General features: G+C 29.3%; 1 protein-coding gene and 1 long non-coding RNA gene across 2 annotated transcripts; both read right to left on the bottom strand.

The window, feature by feature from the left end:
* Positions 1–3,643: 3,643 nt before the first annotated feature.
* Positions 3,644–5,791, bottom strand: LOC129307476 (uncharacterized). Its single transcript, XR_008592376.1, has 2 exons — positions 5,352–5,791; positions 3,644–3,977 (listed from the first exon to the last, which is right to left on the bottom strand). It is a non-coding gene; the product is annotated as an uncharacterized LOC129307476 (long non-coding RNA).
* A 1,333-nt stretch (positions 5,792–7,124) lies between these two features.
* LOC129304672 (tubulin beta chain) lies at positions 7,125–9,775 on the bottom strand. The gene is made up of 3 exons (XM_054944410.1): positions 9,276–9,775; positions 8,300–8,569; positions 7,125–8,016 (listed from the first exon to the last, which is right to left on the bottom strand). The coding sequence occupies exons 1-3, from the start codon at positions 9,667–9,669 to the stop codon at positions 7,340–7,342; spliced, it is 1,341 nt and encodes a 446-aa protein (XP_054800385.1). The 5' UTR covers positions 9,670–9,775; the 3' UTR covers positions 7,125–7,339.
* Between the last annotated feature and the right edge of the window lie 11,336 nt (positions 9,776–21,111).

A 21,111-nucleotide genomic window follows, 5' to 3' on the forward strand; every position in this document is an offset into this window, starting at 1 on the left:
AGAGAGGAAAGATATGTAGAGGTCATTGAGAATGATCATCTCTTATATCGTGCGATACTTGAGTTTTCAAATTTTCAAACTTAACGGATGATATTTCAATTGGGTAGAAGATCATGTTAGTAATTGCCTCAAAATGAATTGGTTATATCAACTCTCTCAAAACTTCTTAACTTAGTCAACTAAAAGATAAAAAAAAATAATGTACTGCTACAGAATTATAGGTTGGGTTTATATATTCAATAGACTCACTCTTCTATAGTTTATCTATCATAGTCTACTCAAAATTATAAAGACAAAATTTTGAGCTCAATAATTAACCAAACTTTTTTACTTAAACTCATGATTAATTAATGTAAATCTACAATTCATAAGATATTCCAACAAATTAATATTCCATTCATACCAAGTCATTTCATAAAATATTAACTCATGCAAGCATTAATATGACTCAAGAAATAAACATGCGTACAAGAGAAGGGTAGTATTGCTAACTGTTTATTGATTAACCACTTGCCACCGTTTATTTATTTATTTTGATTACACATGTACTCCACTTATCATTCAAGTGAAATGGAGAATAAGACCAAATGAAATGTTCATTTAATTCATCAAAGATTTAAGACAAATGAAAGAATAATTAAATATGAATGTTAGTATCATTTCCTTATCTTGATAACTTAAAAGATTGCCTACCATCATTGTCATTTAGTTTTGACACCTAATAATCGAAATGAATGCCACATCAAATTCTCTTTTCCTCAACCAGATCGTAATGCACTTGAGCATATTATTTTCATGCCATTTGATGTGAATGCCATAGCTTTTCCTTAAATTCAACTTTCCACATCATTTCCTTGAAAGAACTAGCAAAGGTGGGGGTTTTTGAGGGGTAAATTAGGTGTTTAAAAAATTTTTCAACTTTTAGAAAGTTTAATTTTCTTGAGAAACAGAGTATAAGAATGAATAGATCAAAAGAATTCAAGTTTAAAATCATGTTTGCATGAGAAATTAAAAAATCTTTCACAGTCTTGAGAAAATAGAGAGATATAAAACAAGTTAAAAATTGAAGATTTTTAGAATATATTCAAACATCTAAGTTTTCGGAAGAATAGAGTATGAGTAAATATGCTAGAAATATAAAGAGACATAAGAGATATAGAGACTTCAAATAAAGATTTATTCTATTTCAATCCCTATAAGATTTTTAAGATTTTGTCCATTAAAAATTACAAGTTCAAACCGGACAATTATGAGCCCTTACAGTTTCTTTTCTGTATAGACAACTTCTTTGTCTCAAGGGATACCCTCACTCTTAAATATTACTCTAGGGATGCCTTACATTGATTAGAACTATCAATAAGAGCTAAGCCTAGTAGACTACCTTTTTAAACCCTATATTTTTTGAGAGCCAAGTTAAAAAATAAAGGATTTTGGTATAAAAGGACTTTATCAAGCCCTACCCTTAGAAACCCTGCAAAAATTGGCTTGAGCTAGCCCTTAAGTCCTTGCAATTATTTTGTGAAAATTTTTTTTATATAATTTACTTGAAATTTTGAATTAATATATGAGAACAACACAATTTGTTAAATATTTATTTTAGGTGATAAAATAAAATTAGTAAGTTTGTTTAAATAGCATCACCTCCTCCAGGTATATCTCCCATTGAATGGTCTAATATTTTATTTTTAAGTGAAAATGGATGATAATAATGACTAAATAATATTTATATTTTAAATGAAAAACACAACTATCAGTCCCTATAATTTCATCAAATTTTCTTTTTAGTCTCTATAGTTTTTTGTATTTTTAGTTCATATATTTTCAAAAAGATTTGATAGCTTTGGTTTTTTAAGTTCCTACATTTTTAATTTTTCAGTATTTTCAATCCCTATAAAGATTGAAAACATTAAAAAAAACTATATGGACTAAAAACAAAACCTGATGAAACTATATATAGAGATCAAAAATTATGTTTTTTCCATTTTAGATATTTAATTAAGGGATATTTGTAATTTATATATGTAGATTATAATAATGACTAATCATATGCAGTAAGTGTAGGGCAAAAAGGGCTTTGACACAACACTCTATCTCAAAGAGCATATAGAAAAGATGAAAAACAAGACTAAATCTCTTTCAAAGAGTAGATGTATACAATGAAAACCTAGGACAGGGTATAGGAGAGATTTTTAAAACATAATTTAATGCCATAAATGTTAGAACACTTGTAAGTGTTTGAAACTCTTACCAGCCAATATAAATATGCTGGTATTTATAGTTTCTACAAGAGTTCTAGTAATTAAAAATAAGATTATAGTTATTTTAAAAGCTAGAACATGCAAAGGAGACGTTATTCAGAAAAAGTGCTTTATTACAATAAATAAAAGCTTATGTTAATTAGACTCTTTGACGCATTAAGTATAGTAGAAAACATAGAACTTTGGCTCCTCAACGTCTCATTCTAACGTTAAGTAGAAAGAGTTAACATATTAATTGGGATAACAAGTGAAATCAAAGCAAAGACTTGAAACGCATCCATTAAAATGTTAAGTTGGGAGACTAACGCGTTAAGGAATTTTCCCAAGAGTAATGTGTTTCTGGATTTGAACTTCACACATTAATTAAAAGGAATAATCAACACATCAACATAGTGTAAAGTTCTTCGATGGTTTAATTTGGGGCAAAAGCTGGTTAACGTATTAAGTATAGAGGGTTAACGGGTTAAGTAGAAATTTGCTTAAGAGTGAAAAGAACAAGGAAGCTTATGGTTTGTTTAAAACTTTTTTGGTTTTATTGTTTTAAGAATTGATGTTTTGTAAAAAAACAATTGAGAGCAAAAATATAATGAAAACAACAAGGTAGCTAATGTGTCAAGTATAGGGGGTTAATGGATTAAGTAGAAATTTGCTCAAAAGTGAAAAGAACAAGGAAGTTTATAGTATACTTGAAACTATTTTTATTTTATTATTTTTATATTTTATATAACATATTTTGAAAATAAAAAAATGAAAATAAATGTTTTTTTTCATTCTTTCTTATTTTTCAGAACAATAATTTTAAAACACAAAAAAAATTCATTTTTTTATTTTTTAAAATAATATTTTTTGTTCTCCAAAATATATTTTGAAAATATGTTACTAAACAAACTTTTTTGTTTTTTCTTTTGTTTTGAAGAATAAAAGACTATTCCTAAAACAAGTTGCAAACAAATCCCTATTAATTATCATGCTAAGTTTAAGACTTAACACATGAATTAGAGCAAACATTACTACAAAAGACATTCTTTGAAGTACTTGTTTTTATAGCTTCAGCAGTGGCCTATGGGAGCGGTTTTGGGGGAAGCACTCCCGGAAGCATCTTAATGAGGTCACAAAATTCATGGATAGTCCTACAGGGAGCACTTATGGGTAAGGGCCACTCTAAACTACTCTCAAGGAGCACTCTACATAAAAGCATACAGTAGCACATGCCATTTTTAAAAAAAATAAATTCATTTTTAAAGCACAATGCATATATGCTTCATTTTTGTTTTAAATTTCATAGCATACTTTTTTAATAGAATTTAAATACACAGTGCTTTATAGCAAATTAAGCATAATAACATAATTTCATTAGTTAATATACAATTTTACGATATACAAAATTTCAACATCTGAATGTTGCAATTTACATAACTATAATGTAGATTTACAGCTTAAGAGTTTGTAAGCATTTTCTTTGTCTTGTCTCCCTTTTTTATTTACCATGAGATTCCTAAATATGGCATCCTAATTTTTTATTGTTATTTACACAATACCAACTTCACGTCAATCTTACGCCTGTCAATCTTACACCTCCTTTCACATGCAATATTAATTAGGAAAAAATTACGTTGCATTTTGTAACAAAAACATGCTCATATATAAAGCCATCACCAAAGAACCATAGGATCTTCGAAAGGTTTGTTTTCTGATACAACAAAATAGTAATACAGGTTCCTGCAAAAATAAGAACAAAAAAGTAAGAATTTAACATACCCAAGAGTTAGAGACACAATTGAAGTCTTCTTCATCTAGGAAAACCAGCATCAATTCATGAAATAAACAAGCTGAAGCATAACAGAGCATAGCAAAGCTGATTAGATTAAACATAGCAGAACTATTTGAAAAAATCACAGACCTCAGAACTTGATCAATTAACAAGTTTGGGGAGATCTGTAACCTATGTCAAGACTTTCTCCCTGTAGTTTTGTTTAACATCATGCATTAACTAAAGGAAACATTAATCTGAATCTAAAGAGACTAATAAAAAAAATGTCATTGGTTCTAAAGTCATTGCATTTCCATACCAGATTTACAAAAAAATCATTGCAACTTTAATTTTGTATATTTGGATTCTAGAAAGCGAGTGGCGTTGCCAGTATAGTACTAAGGGATTAATTTTGATAAGTACTACACAGAAAGTGAAATTGGGTCTCACTTCACCTATAGAGAGTTCAAGTAATATATAAGTTATATCTCACATTACAAGATCACACGATACACTATACGAAAAGGATAATTTCTTTGAGTTCTAACGACCACACAATATCTGACAGCATTAACAAATCGAGAACTTGATATCACAATTCCAGAACTTGAAAAACATACACTGTAAGTTGGTCATCACTATAATTGTTAAATTTGACAGTAAATGCAACAAGTACAGGAACCTAAGTACAATAGTGGAAGTCCTAAGATTACATGTCTAGCATCAAAATGTATCAAAGCAAGGTTAGTTAATTAAGTAGAACTGTAGAAGAAATAGTACTACCAGAATAAATTGATAAGACACCACCTTCATGGAAAGAAACGAAGTAAACAAAATGCTTAATATGATTAGAACCATTAAGACCACATACTACTTTAACATTATTAATGAAGAGCTAAAGCATGGAAAAGGATATAATTCAAATAAACACTTCATCCTTTGGAGATGCTAAAGCAGAGTTTTAAAGATTTTGTATTATAAATATATACATAGAGATGGTTTGGAGAAGCTCAAGGCTCAAGTGCTCAAGCACCAGAGTTTCATATAATAAGTCAAGAAGGATGCTTGGTGCGAACTAGAAACCATCCCCTTTTGATATCTTTCCTTGTCGCATTTTTGGCCGAAATCCCGTATTTTTTGTTTTATGCAAATAAGAAAACGTGAGTGATGGAAATTTGACGGTGTAGATTGAGGCAAGGTAAGAACGATGACTTACTTTATGCAGTATTTGGGAACCGAACTAGATAAAATCCACCCCGAAGAAACCTTAAATACTTACTTGGGATTGCTTCAACGAACAGCAAACAATATTAATTAAGAAAATGAAGAAAAACTACACTTACAAAAGAGCTTGACGCAGAAGAGATAGAGAAAGAAGGGACAGTGCAGAACAGCAGCTTGGCGTTGGAGAGGCAGTGCGACGGTGACGGCTTACGGTGAAGGAGCGGCGACAGCGCTGCAGCAGCTTAGATCTGCACACATCTGAAGACCAAGATGCGGACGATCCGACGCATCAGCTTCACAGATAAACTGACGCGATGGCCCTCAGCGAAGCTGCGCGACGACGGCTGATGCCGTGACAGAGAAGGGGCGCTGGTCGAACGTTTCTGTGCGTGAAGGAAGAAGAGGGAACTGAGAGACGAAAGGAGCATTGTTTTAGTTTTGTGTGTGTGTGTGTGTGTGTGTTATGACATTTGAACCTTATCTTTATGGAGCATTGTTTCATCCCTCTACAAGGGTTTGTGAAGGAAGAAGAGGGAACTGAGAGTCGAAAGGAGCATTGTTTTAGTTTGTGTGTGTGTGTGTGTGTGTGTGTTATGACATTTGAACCTTATCTTTATGGAGCATTGTTTCATCCCTTTGAGGCTAGACTTGATCAACATGAGTGTCTTAGATCCTAAATCTACTGATTGAATGAGGATTTCTTCACTTTTCACTGACTAGATTTGGGGATTTTGGTGTTCTTAAACCTAGGTCAGGTTCTAATATGATCTATCTATGAGAGTCTAGGCTCAATTTTATCATCTATTTACTCCGTTGATCTAATTTAAAAATTAATTGGTAGAAATGTTGGATTCAAAGGTTATAGCTTTTGATTTGAATTAGGTTTTGATGATGGATCAAGATTAGGTTGAATTTTGGATTAGGTTATGGATTTCGAAGGTAGGGGGAAGAATTGAAGAATCCAAGGCTATAATGATATATACGGTGTGCATTTATTCATCTTTTTCTTAAAAATTTTCTGCCTGTTATAAATTATTAAACAAATCAACCGAATTGTTGTTAATTAAGCTGACTTTTAAACTATATTGAGCCAACTGAATTGAAAGTTTTAAATAAAATTAATGGACCAAAATGGTCATTTAAATTTAGATTAATTTAATTTATTTATTTTCATACAATGCCCAATATTTTATTTTAGTTCTTTTATGTTGAAAATGAATTATAAGTTACTGATTATTTTTTGAAAAAATATAATTGCTCATTCAAAATAATAAAAGTTACTCTATCCATTCAATATTATAAGATATTTTTTTTAAAATATCACATTAAAAAATATAAAATATTTTGAATCTTTTAACATGTCAGAGAGTGTAATTAATAAAAATTATAAACAAGAGCATTTTCTAAATAAAGACAACTGTCAAATAAAAGCAAACATAAAAAAATATATATAATTTTGAAGATAATTAACTATGTCATTTGGGATATCATTTGATTAACAGTGTCCTATATAACAAAATTAACCAAGCATCCAAGTTTTCAATTTATGACATTACGATACAGTTGTACAAGTATTTTCAGCTGGCAACAACTCGTGCTTTACTTCGGCTCGGCAGAAAAGTAATTTTATTTATCTATTCCATTTTATCGTTACGTTATTTATCATAATCCGACAAATGAACAAGGCAGGCAAATCATAGTTTTTTAACCTGGCATAGATTCATTTGAAACAGGTACAAGGATAGAATTAGATTAATTAAACAAAAGCAGACAACAACCATAAAAGACGCGAGGTTGAAGGCAGAAACATGCCAAACCAAAAAACATTTGAACAAGAGTTGATATATAAAAAGAAAATTGATATATAAAAAAGAAAATAGAAAGACAAAGGATTATACAAAAACGAAAACTGCAAAGATGTATAAGAATTATCTACCTACTTCGCTACTACAGACATTCAAGATTAAATTGCAAAAAACAGAAGCGTTGTCAACAAACCAAGATTATACAATGATCCACAATTCAGACAATAGCATACAACTTGACCACTCGCTCAAAGCCAACCATAATGAAATTTCATACAACCTTGAGAACTCACAGGCACTCCTCAGACAGCAATCCCCTCTTCCTCCTCCTCCTCCTCATACTCTTCCTCATCAACGGTAGCATCCTGGTATTGCTGATACTCAGCCACCAGATCGTTCATGTTACTCTCGGCTTCCGTGAACTCCATTTCGTCCATTCCCTCACCCGTGTACCAGTGCAAGAAAGCCTTACGCCTGAACATAGCAGTGAATTGCTCACTGACTCTCCTAAACATCTCCTGAATTGATGTTGAGTTTCCAATAAAAGTAGAAGCCATCTTAAGGCCCTTAGGTGGGATGTCACACACGCTAGACTTGACATTGTTAGGAATCCACTCAACGAAGTAAGAAGAGTTCTTGTTTTGGACATTGATCATCTGTTCATCCACCTCCTTGGTGCTCATTTTACCACGGAACATTGCTGACGCAGTCAAATAGCGACCGTGGCGTGGATCTGCAGCACACATCATGTTCTTAGCATCCCACATTTGCTGTGTCAACTCAGGCACTGTCAAGGCACGGTACTGCTGGGATCCTCTTGACGTTAAAGGTGCAAATCCAACCATAAAGAAGTGGAGACGAGGGAATGGGATAAGATTCACAGCAAGTTTTCGAAGATCAGAGTTCAGCTGCCCAGGGAATCGTAAGCAGCAAGTAACACCGCTCATGGTAGCAGAGATGAGGTGGTTAAGGTCACCAACTGCAACAAGACAAGAAAATAAAACAGATGAGATTAATAATTTCTATCTATAATGAGAGTAAAATCTAATGCCTTCCTTCCTAAGGAACTGACTAAAAACCAAATGATGACAAAAGCTCAACAAGCACAACCACTATGAGTGAGACACATGACCTAGAAGGATATCAAATCACCACTAGATAGTGGATCAAAAGGTATACCAAATGATACTCGGCATCAACAAGGGGAAAAAGCAGAAAAGTTGCACTAACCTACTAAAACCCGTAAACAATAAAAAACTTACAAGTTGGGGTGGCAAGCTTCAAAGTTCGGAAGCAGATGTCATAGAGAGCCTCGTTGTCCAAGACCATGCATTCATCAGCATTTTCGACAAGCTGATGCACAGAAAGTGTGGCATTGTAGGGCTCTACAACTGTGTCGGAAACCTTTGGGGAGGGAAAGACAGAAAAGGTCAACATCATCCGATCTGGATACTCTTCCCGGATCTTTGAAATGAGAAGCGTTCCCATGCCAGAGCCAGTTCCTCCCCCCAAAGAGTGGCAGACCTGAAATCCTGGTCACAAAATATTAAGATTTAGAATTAATTTCATTCTGTTAGCATAAAAGCAGTATCTGAAATTTTGAATAGATTGACTTTTAGTAGAAGAGATCAAAAAAAGAATTGCATAATTGCAGTCTTATACTTGAGCTAAAGTCCGTAAAGTACTGAGACTAACAGCAAAAACAAAACAAATCGGAAATGAAAGATTGCAGTTTTTAAGATTTTGGAAATGTACAAACTACAACAAACAACAAAGGTTGACTGCCAAAACCAGATATGTTTCCAACTTACGATGCAAAATCATCAAGCAAGTTCATAGATGACTACAAAGAAACTCCCAGGTGCAGGGGAAGAAAAGAAAAGGAAAGCCTCCACTATCAAGAGAATTAATTTGCTACAATCAATCAAGATAATGCCTAATCAGACAAATAAAAAAATGGCTACAAAACCACCATACCCTTCCTATCACCAATAGAAACAAATTAACAGGAACCTAAGATCATAAAGCATCGCAAATAAGAATTTAACAATACCAAAATAAAATCACGGCATTGACACCCTAAAATACATGCATACAATCAAGGACCAGCAAACTGTAAAATCATAATGGAATCCGAACATGTCTATTTTAATTCCACTATAAAAATTCTGCATCAAATCGAAAATTATTTGAAAAAGAAACATGGAAACCTAAAAGATGAATCGATGAACTCATTACCCTGCAAGCAATCACAATTCTCGGCTTCCTTTCTCACAACATCCAATACCGAATCGATTAGCTCAGCTCCCTCGGTGTAATGACCCTTAGCCCAGTTGTTTCCAGCACCAGATTGCCCAAAGACGAAGTTATCCGGGCGGAAGATCTGACCAAATGGACCGGATCTAACAGAATCCATGGTACCAGGCTCCAGATCCATAAGAACGGCGCGCGGAACATACCTGCCTCCGCTGGCCTCGTTGTAATAGACATTGATGCGCTCGAGCTGGAGTTCAGAATCGCCGCTGTACTTGCCGGTATGGTCAATGCCATGCTCGTCGCAGATAACCTCCCAGAACTTGGCGCCGATCTGATTACCACATTGACCACCCTGGATGTGAAGGATCTCTCTCATTTTCTCAGGAAAGTGACGGAAAATCAAGGGAAGATCTGAGAGGGAAAGAGGGACGAGGGGTGAGGACGAACAAGCCTCTGTTCAGTGGCGGTAAGAGATTGAAAGGGGGAAGCAAGGAGTGACGAGTATTTAAAGAGGGTTCTACACGTAATTAAGGGCGTTCTGAGGGGTAATTTAGGAAAAGGACGGCCAACGTTGGTGTTGTTTGTGATTCGTTTAGAAATTATTGGTGGTAATGAATTGTAAAAGAATTTTGGAAACAGAGGATCTGACCATCTGAGCCAGATTGGCATTATTCTTTGTGGTTTTGTATTATTATGAATCTTTAGGTTTATTTTTGTCTGAATTATGAGGGTGGTTTACTGTTTGTTCCAAATTCTAAATAAATTCCCTCCGGCCGTTGAAACGGAAAAATCTTTTTAAAAAAAAAAAGTCCACTGATTTCTTTTCTTTTAAAAAAATCCACTAATTAATAATTGTTAATTAATTAATATCTCTGGGAGAATGCAAAATGAATCTTTTGATTGAGTAGCTTATTTAATTAATCATTCATTTAAATAGGCAAAACTTTAAAATTTATTTTTCTTCAATTTTAAAAATATATAATAAAAATATTCTAAATTTAAAAATATTATATTAGAGTGGATTGAAAATAGAAAATTTAACATTTGATCTGATTCGAATTCGAATTGTTCACATGAAAGAATCTAGTTTGCAATGGATGCAGCACCAGCGGCGCTCCGAGGGGGAGGTAGGACAACGTTTTGAGAAAAAATAGAAGTACAGCTTTTGATAATCATCCACCACGCATTAACAAATATATGGATAAAAAAATTTAAAAAAAATATAAGTACTCTCTCCGTTTAAAAATATAAAATATTTTTTGAGGAGTTAAATATTTAAATATATAAAATATTTTTAATCTTTCGATATATAATCATTATCTTTTTAAAAAAATATCTCTATTGACAGTGACTTTATATTTATTATAGGATGTTTAACAGGAATAAATATGAAAAAATAGGATTAGTTTCAAAGTATATAACTATTTTATTAGGGATAAGATTTGATTAAAAATATTTTATATTTTTTAACAAAAAGAGTATATCTGTATATGGGCAAAAATGAACTTACGTCGTCTAATTTAATTTCACGTAATATACATGGACATTCATCTAACTAATAAAAATTAAAAAGAATTACATTTAAGAACCTAATAAGAAATATATTTGTAGATGAGTATAAATAATAAATCCCATTTAAAAAAAACAAGTTCATATTTTTAATTTAACAAAAATATATTTATAATGATCCTTGTTTGAGAATAAGTTTTTTGCCAGGTTCTTTTAATGTGATTCTCTTTAAAAATTATTACCAAAACAATGAAAATAGTGACAAAGTATTCACAAATATTGGCAACACTAAAATAAGTGAAATAGCTTCCTTTCAAAGAACACCAAAACCAAAATCTATGGACTTGTTTGTATTATAAAATAAAGCAAATAAAACAATAGAGAACCAGACAAGAGAGGGCGTTAGAAACAAAAGAAATAATTTGTTATATTATTGAACATCTCATTATAAATGACATGCTTATTTATAAGCATAATCTTACATATCAAAGGCATCACCATGTTAAGTAACACAGTAGGTAATAAAGTCCGTAAAGCCATGAAGACTTGTACATTGGTGGTTAGTATTCTCCACACTACTCTTCTGGACATTAAGTTCGAATTGTCAAATTGGCAGACAAGAAGGACCCAAAAAAAAAAAAACAGAGAGAATAAAGTCCAAAAATGTGATTAGGAAAATAAATCTCTTGAATAGTAACATAGTGGGAGTTTATTTGAGATAAGATGAAAACATTAAGGGAGATGGATTGAGATTTATAACACTGTTCTTTGAACGTCCATTGTTTAAAAAAAGTACCCCATTAAAAATCTTCAATTTGACAAAAAAAAAAACTTAGGGGGATAAAAGCCTAGCAAAAAAAAGAAGAATATGTCATTCTTTAATATGCAATTTACTCTCCCTCGTAACATCATTGTTTGCATTATTTACATTTTTGGTTGAACCATACGAGGTGCATTGTTATAGTATAAGTTTTGAAAATATATTCCAATAGCGGAGTCAGGGGTGAAGAACAATTTAATAAAAAATTAATATTTTTAAAAATAATAATTATGCTAGAACTAGAATTATAATAACATAAATAAATTTATCATTATTTTTTATTTTAAAAATTTATATTAAATAGGTTAATATAGTCTTTTAATTTATTGTAAATATAATTTCCATACTTTATCTAAATTATTAAAATATTATATATCTAATAAATTTTTGAACTCAAATATCTTTTATTTAATTTAAAATGTGCAAAATATCAAAAATAGAGGGTATAAATTTGCAAGATTTATATGCTTTACTTGTAATTTTTACCAAAGTGCACCCCTCAAGTTAATGTGGCTCTGCTCTATCTTTTGAATATTGAATGATCAATATACTGTTCACTTATCATATGCAAAGGTACCAACAAAAGTTTTTCTAAATAATATTATGATATATTTTGCATATGCTTTATAAAACAATTTCTCATGACATCAAATATCTATTCTAATATATATTTGTTCATTAGGAACTGAAACTTGATAATAAAATCAAACAAATATAATATTGGCAAGATATATAAAGATTAATAAATATTATAGTATGGACATCCGAGTTAACCTGCTGATTCAACTAGTAAATTATTAAACTAATGTCTTAACTAATTTAATAAAATGCTTTATTTATGATTGGTTTGATCATGGTTCAACTATAATTTTAAAATCATTAATTCTTAAATCAATATTTTGACCAATTCAATAACAAGTCTTATTTTTAGTACCTTGATAAATACACTACTAGAAAAATTAAAATTAATGATAGATATTTAAGGATGGATTTTAAATCCATCATTAATCATAGACATTAATGATGAAAAATTTATGATCGATTGAAATATGTCACTAATTGTCTAATTACATAAATTAGTGATAGATACAAAATATTGTCACATTTTTGTCAAACCGGACAAATTTACTAATAGGTTTAAACATATCATTAATTTTTATCACTAAATCTTTATATTAGTGACAAATATTTTTAATTAAAATAATTAGTAAAATGTGCCCTAAATATTTTATAAAAATAAAAAAAATCAACATAGATTGAAAGTGATTCACATGAAAACATCTTCAAAATTCTAAGCTAAATTTTCAATTACACATAATTTCTTTCCTTTATTATGAATAAAAAATTTGTTAATTTACATATTAAAATAAAATTTTTATCACACAAAAATTTTTTAATTATAATGCAGATGATATAAAATTATATACATAAATATGTATTTGAATAATATATACTCCCTCCATTCAAAAATATAAGGTATTTTTAACAAAATCTCATCCCCCAATAAAATAGTTACCTACTTTTAAACTGACCCTATCTTTTCATATTTATTCTTATTAAATACCCTACAATAAATATAAAGTTCCTATCAATAGGGACATTTTTTAAAAAAAAGGTAATGATTACACTTTAAAAAATTAAAAATGCTTTATATTTTTTAACATTCAACTCTTCAAAAAATGTCTTATATTTTTTAACGGAGGGAGTATTAATTGACATTAAATAATATATTTATATTAATAATATATATTCATTTACTCTCTCCGTTAAAATATATAAAGTATTTTTAATTAAATCACACCCTGCAATAAACTAATTAGTCATCTTTAAACTAATATTATCTTTTCATATTTATTCCTATTTAATTGAATGTTTTACTTTAAAATAAATATAAAGTAATTTATTTATGAAAAACATGTAATATCTCAAAAATTATGTTAGAAATTATGTGGCAAGTAGAATAACTAATTCAAAGATTTCATTAAATTAATTGGGTTAATTAAGGGTTAATAATTTGGTTAGAATGACTATTTAGGCCTATTGAGCCCTTAGGAAAGCTTAAAATAGGGTGTTAGAGACTGATGGGCCAAATTGGGCCTAGATTCTTGAAATTAGTGAAGTTGTCTATTTGGGCTTGTTCATCGTGATGAGCGCATCAAAACTCACAAAACGCAATCTAAGTTTTTTAAGACAGAATTTGAGAGTTAGACCAAGAGGAAAATACTTGAGCTTTGCTAGGGTTTTATATTGGTGGACCATAGGGTTGTTTTGAAGCTTTACAACCTTAGGTAAGCCTTATTACTTCTTCTCCTACCTCTTTTCACCTTGCTTTTCTAATTTATATCCTTTGGAAATTGATGCCCAAATTTGTGGCTAAATTACACTCACCAAAGTGAATTAAATGGGTTGTTGTGGGATTATTTAATGTTCCTATATCCATATTCTAAAAGTTGACTACAGTTAATGCCATTAAAAAAGAGGTTGAGAGTTAACTCTAATATTAAATAATTAAATTTTGGTTAATGAGTGTTGTTGGCAATGATTATTTGGCTTATTAGGGGTCAAATAAATTAAAGGAAATTAATTTTGGAGCTAAAATATGCTCAACAATACAAAACTAAAGGTTAAGCTGTAATCACAATTAAGGATTTATTAATTGCTATTAGTAATTAATGATAACTCATTAACCGCTATGTGTAAATATAAACTAGAGCTTATTAAATGGACAAACAACTTCTCCAAGGGCAAGCTTTTCACTCTCAAGAAAGATAGAGGTTTCATCATGAAAGGTAACAAAATGTAGTATTTTGTTATAGTGAATTTTTTGGAAAGACATTATTATATGTTTAATTATACCATAACTACATTTTGAGTTTGAAAAGTTTCATGGGGATCCCTTGGTGTGAAATACAAGGTTAAATGCGAGAGATGAAAACTTCATGTATCAATAGAGTAGTCTTTGGATTTGAGTTGAACAATATCACATGTAGAAAAAATTAAAAGAGGTTGCAAATTTGGCAATGACGTGGCTTGGAAGTCTAAACAGCAATGATATGATGTGCATGATGACATGGTAGAGGTGTGACCTGCAAAATAAATTTCAATTATAAAATAAATTACTAAGGGTTCATTTAGTTTGTTAATTTTTCACATCTCAAAAGTATTTTTTCACTTTTAAAAATATTTTTGAGATGTGAAAAGTTGTTTAAACATGTTTTAATAGGAGAAATGAACTTTTTGAATGTGCTTCTTAAAAATAGGTGAATGTGAATTTTGATAATATAACTTTTGGGAGTTTTTAAAACTCACATTTGGGTTTGGGTATTAAATATTAAATAATAAAGTCAAATGTATACTTAATTTTTTATTTTACCATACTGCCCCTTTTCCTTCTATATTTCTCTCCTTCCCCTCTCTTTTTTAACTATACGTATTCAACCTTTTGTATTCCTCTTATATCTATGGATAAATAATAAATTTTAAAAAAATTGCATTAATAAGTATTCACATAGTTTTTTTAATTTCATATTGATCTAGTTATATTATATTAGATTATAAAAAATTTAATCAATGCAATAAAATAATAACAAACTCTTAAATTTGCCCTCGATGTGTAGAAAACTTTAGTGCATCAAACTTTTATTTAACAAATTAAATTTTATGCTATTTATCACATTTTAAAAAACTTTTAAATCTATTACATTTATATAACAAAAATTATAACTCATTATAAATTAATGTCTTTTTTAATAATTATATATTCAAAAGCACATTTACTATCATAATCGAAACAACTTGTAATTTACCAATGACTTTTAAAAAAATATATCAAAATATAAATTTTATTATAATAACTAATTTTTATTGAATTGATTTTTGTCAAATAAACTTTCAGGAAATGAAGTTTTGGTAAACTAAAAACCAAACACATATTAAGAAGATTGCTACTGTAACTAAAATGCCATATTTCCCATGGAAATTAGTGATTGATAATCCTTAACTAAATCCAAAATTAATGACAAATTTTGTTTAGTAGTGACAAATTTGTTTATCACTAATTTTAATTTTTTAGTAGTAATATATGGTACTTCCAAACCAATTAATTTAGTATATTCTCATAGACAAAATAAAAATAGTATAATGCTTTTAAAACCATTTGAGTATTAAATATATATATATATATGTTTAGATTACCTTAACCCATTTTAACGACTCATATAAATGTGTATTGAATAATTTTCTTGAAAATTTTTACATGCTTTTGGTATTTTAAATCCTTCAAGGGTTATTATATAAATTTTACTATTTATTGCGCGTTGACAATATTCTATTGACACACACTTTATTTTCATAAACTATCAAACTAATAATATATATTCTCTCCAATCTTATTTATAAGTTATTTCTATCAATTTCATTAATATCAATACAACAAAAGTATAAGAATAAAAATTAGTGAAATTTCAAACATAACCCTCCAAAAGTAAATAGACTATATAATATTATTTTTATATTTTTCTCTCTCTTACTTTTTAAAGGTAGTTTAAACATTTTATTTGAAATAAAATATCACTGTTAATTCAGTGACTTATAAACTGGACCACTTTATCTTTTAGAAAGCGACTAATAAATGGACCAGGGGAAGTGTGTGTGTGTGTATATATATATATATATCCACCATTAATAATATAATTCATCATAATCAATGTTGTACTTTTGTAAAATTAAAATCCTTACAATTCATTCATGCTTCGTCTCCAATGACTTCTTATTCTATTATCACATAACTCACATATTTATGATAACTTTATACTTCAAATATTTAGTCTCAAGAGGTTTATAATTTTCATATATTAAAAAAATGTAGTTCTACTCGCATCACATCTTTATTTAGTTTTCTTTTCATTTTGTTTTGGTCTATCATATTCATGTTAACTTTTTATGTCATATTTTTGTATTAGATCCTCATTTGATTATGTAATATTTTTTTTATCAAAAATATTGTCGGCAATTCTGTCTTTTCCTTTTCAATTCTATTTTTCTTGTTATAACATAACTTGTTGAGATTTTTTTATTACTTTTCATGTACCTAAATTTCTACTAAAATTTTTACAATTTGTTATGTCTCGTCCCTCTCATGGAGTGTCTACCCCTTAATATATAATCTTGATTATTTGCCTCTTTTATGAGAAATTTATATTTGGAATTGATTGATCTCTCATACTTCAAGCATGTCTAATTTTCATTTATTTTAATTGAAATATTTTTAGTTGGAACAAGAAATTTAATAATTCTCATTCAAGTTAGTGATTGTATTTTGGCAAATTCTTTTTTAATATTTTATGAATGATATATTTGATGAACTTTTTGTTCATTTTGCTATATGTGAGGATCTAAAAAAGATAATAATAATGCATTTCATATATTTTCTTTTCCTTTGTCCAATAACTAATTATGCAATATAAGTGTCCTAAACTCATTTACTGCCTTTAGAAACTTTTTTGTTTTTTTGTTTCGTTTGAAGACAAATAAAAATGAAGAGATTTTTACCCTACATATATCGCAATTTTTTTTTATATTCATCTATGAACAGTTTGGCGGGCCATTCAAAAATCTAAGATGGCATATATCTAGCTCTTGATCAAAAGCCAATTTTAATGAGAATGATTGAAAATTGATAAGTGGGTATTATAAGCATATTTATATATTATTTCTATTCTTAAATTAATTATTTAATACATGAATTAAATATAAAATAAAATAAAATATCTCATCCAAAAATTTTGGTTTATTTTTGGGAAAAGGAAACAAAATAGCATGAAAAAGGCTTTAAAATGGGAAGTCCAAAGTAGAACCAGAAAAACGGGTTGATTTCATAGGCTAGCTTGTTTAACCTGTCAAATTTGACAGGTTGGGTTGAATAAATTGACCCATTTTTTCAAAACGAGCTAGGCTAGCTTAACTCACAAAATTAGTCTATAAAAACGAGCAGGCCTGCGGGCTAGCATATTTTTTAAAAAATAATTTTTTATTTTTTAATCACATTATATTTTTTATAAATCTACAATAATAATAATATTTTTTAAATATATAATTTATGAATCTCAAATATATTCTTTACATGTGAAAGATAATGTAAATCTTTCTTACAATTTGCAAATGAAATTTTTATTATAGTTTGTAAATCAATGATTTCTTAGTTTTTATAAAAATATTTTAAATATATATATATATATATATTATTTGTTAACTTCATAAAATCTATTGATTGAAATTAAAAATATAAATTTATTGAAAAAATAATATGGGTTTATATTTAAATTTTCTTTCTTAATGGAAAAGATAATACACCTAGGTGGCTAGGTGAGGAGATGATTAATAGTAAAAATCTGGCAAAATAAATCTGCTTGATTGAATTCTATATTTATTTTATTTATTTACAAGTTCTTAATTGCTAATTTGCCTTAAAATGTGAATAAATATATATATATTTATATTATATAAATTTTAAATTGTTAAAAAAAATTCTAGTAAATTTTTGCAAGCCAGCCCACGGGCAAACTAGCCAACTAGAAAATAATTTGGGTTGGGTTTTCCGACTCATTTTATCTGACAAGCTGGCCCAACCCAATCGACAAAAATGCCAGACCACGTAGGCTGGCCTGTAACCTATTTGTCTAATGGTAATCCAAAGTCAAAGACCAAGAAATCAAAACGAAAAGTCTTATCCACCCACAGACAAGATCATGAAGCCTTCATCCACACGTAGATGTAACTTACATCGAAGATTCTAAGCTATCTAACACTAGACTGCATGCTGACAAGACTGTGAAGCATTCATCCATGTGCAAATGAGAGAAAATAAGCAAAAAAAATATGATTTAAATATTTGAAATTAGATATCATTATATCTAGTGAGATAATGTGTGATCTAGATGGATTCTAAGCCTATGAGGTTAGATTTGTTATAAATAGACCTCTTGAAAGCCTTTCAAGACATCTAATCTCATATATGAAAGTTAAGAGGCATATTGCAAAGTTTGAAAGAGTCTTTCAAGCTAGGAGTTTTCTTTTTTTTCTTCTTTTTTAGATTCTTTTTTTTATATATATACAAAGGAAACAAACAAAAACAAAGGAAACAAAGGAAAGCAAAAGGACACAAAGTGGAGGGCTTAAGGTGGTTTCAGATAATCCAAGAAATTAGGCACATGCAATGCTAGATGACTCTTCTTTTCTAAATTCTATGTATGCCTTTTATTTGGAATTGTAGTTTTAACTTTATGAGTTCTTACTAAATTCCTAGTCAAGGTAGGAAGCAGTTTGGTTGGGATGAATTTTTTTCTTTATTTAGTTTTGATTATTTTTCCATTAAATAAAAATTTATGTTTGCTTTTGTATTTGTCTCTCTCATTTTAATCATTTTTTATATATGTGGCCAATATATAAAGTGTCTGTGGGTAGTTAAATAAACTGAAGGGTGAAAAATTTACTTAAATCTAGAAAGATAGATGCAAATAACTAAATTAAAAATAATTTAAGTTTTTGTGGTGGCTTAGATTGTAGTTTCATGGTTTAGTTAGAGAGTAGAATTTAGTGAAAGCTAAATCTAACTCTGATTAAATATATCCTAATATATTAAAAGATAATTAGGACACTTTATAAACAGTTGTCACTATAAAAGAAGGAAATATAATTAATTGAATTATGATAATCCATCATGATAGGTGAATCTTAATCCTTGGTGCTTATTTGATAGGTTGGTCCATCGTTCTCATCACTTTTATCGATTTTGTTTATTTAACTATTAAATATTTTCCAAAAAATCTTTTTTGTTTTTTTTAAATTACAAATATAATTGTTTTCCTTTGGATTCAACTCTTGAAATACTTTGAAATTTATTACTTTGTCGATCTCATACACTTGCAAAGATGATCAACAATACTTTATTAGTTTAATATATGCAGAGTTGTAGATATCAAACTCAAATATCCTAATTTGAAAATGGGAATTTTGTTCTCATAAATGTTGATCTAATTATTTGTAGAAGAGGATTTGATGAATGATTTTGCTAGATTATACTTTTAAATAGGCTTTTCAACTATTTTTCTTGTAAGCATTTAATAATCATTGAAAAGCCTTAGGTATAAATTCACTAACTTTTTCAATTAGAATTGTCAAGATTACATAATTTGAAAATTGTACACTTTGCATAATGATTTATGCAAATGATTTTACACGTTTTAGGTTATAAACTAATAAGAATAATACATATAACCATCTGTAAGATGTATTTATCAAATTTTGTTAAATATTTGCGCTTTTGACATGCTAATTTGAATAAGAAACATTTAATTTAGTTTTTCAAGAACTAATTAATTTTATAATATTTGGAGAATCAACATATTTCAATTCAAACCCATATTGGTGATTGTCAAAATAGTTTTTGGGATCAAAGGGCAAAACTCAAATGGAAAGTTGAGGGAAAAAGAAATATTAAATATTTTCATGATGTGGTATCTAAGCGATCTGCTAGGAATTTTATTCAAAGTCTCAGGAATGATTATGACGATAATTGGATTGACAATCAATAGGAGTTGTAACAATTAATTTGGTCCTACTATTCTAGTCTCTTTTGTGATCATGATCATTGTAGTACTGATGAAGTTTTAGTTGAAATGAACTTGCTACAGTTGTCCATGATTTATGATGCCCAAGCTACTCAGCTTATGACTCTCCCCTCTTTTGATGAAATCAGACAAGTAGTTTTTAGCCTAGCTAAATATAGTGCCTTGAGTCTAGATAGTTTTCATGCACATTTTTTTTTTTCAAAATTCTGGTCACTTATAGGTAAGGATACTTATGACTTTCATTTTTGGAACTCTAAATTTCTTCTTTATAGCCTCAATAAAACTCACATTGTTCTCATTTCAAAGGGTCTTAATATGCAATAATCAAAGACTTAAGACCAACAAGTCCTTGTAATGTCTCAACAAAACTCACATTATCTAAGATTATTTGTATTAGATTCAAAGAGATCCTTCATTCTGTAATATCTCCTCACCAAAGTGCTTTTCTCCCAAAACAACTTATTTATGATAATATCTTACTTGTGGCTAATCTTATGCACCAAATTCACATATCTAATTCTTGAAGGAAAAAATTGGCTACCTTGAAAGTTGATTTCTCAAAAGCATTTGATCAATTGTCTTAGATTTTCATTGAAGCTGTCATGATTAAAATGAGATTTCCCAGGAAATGGATCAATCTCATTATGCAATGCCTTACAATAGTCCCTTAATAATTAAGGTTTAGTGGTAATTTTTCTATACCTATTTTTCCCTATAAGGGTCTTAGACAAGAAGATCCACTTTCACCTTATTTATATATTTTGACTGCTAATGTTTTATCTTGTCTCACTGCCCAATCAAGGCCTCTAGGATGATCAATGGCATCAAAATTTGTGTTGACTCTTCTCGCATTTCTCATTTA

Source organism: Prosopis cineraria, unplaced genomic scaffold, assembly GCF_029017545.1.
Source record: "Prosopis cineraria cultivar Desert tree isolate PC_DT_omini unplaced genomic scaffold, ASM2901754v1 PC3, whole genome shotgun sequence".
In the NCBI taxonomy this organism is placed as follows: domain Eukaryota; kingdom Viridiplantae; phylum Streptophyta; class Magnoliopsida; order Fabales; family Fabaceae; genus Prosopis; species Prosopis cineraria.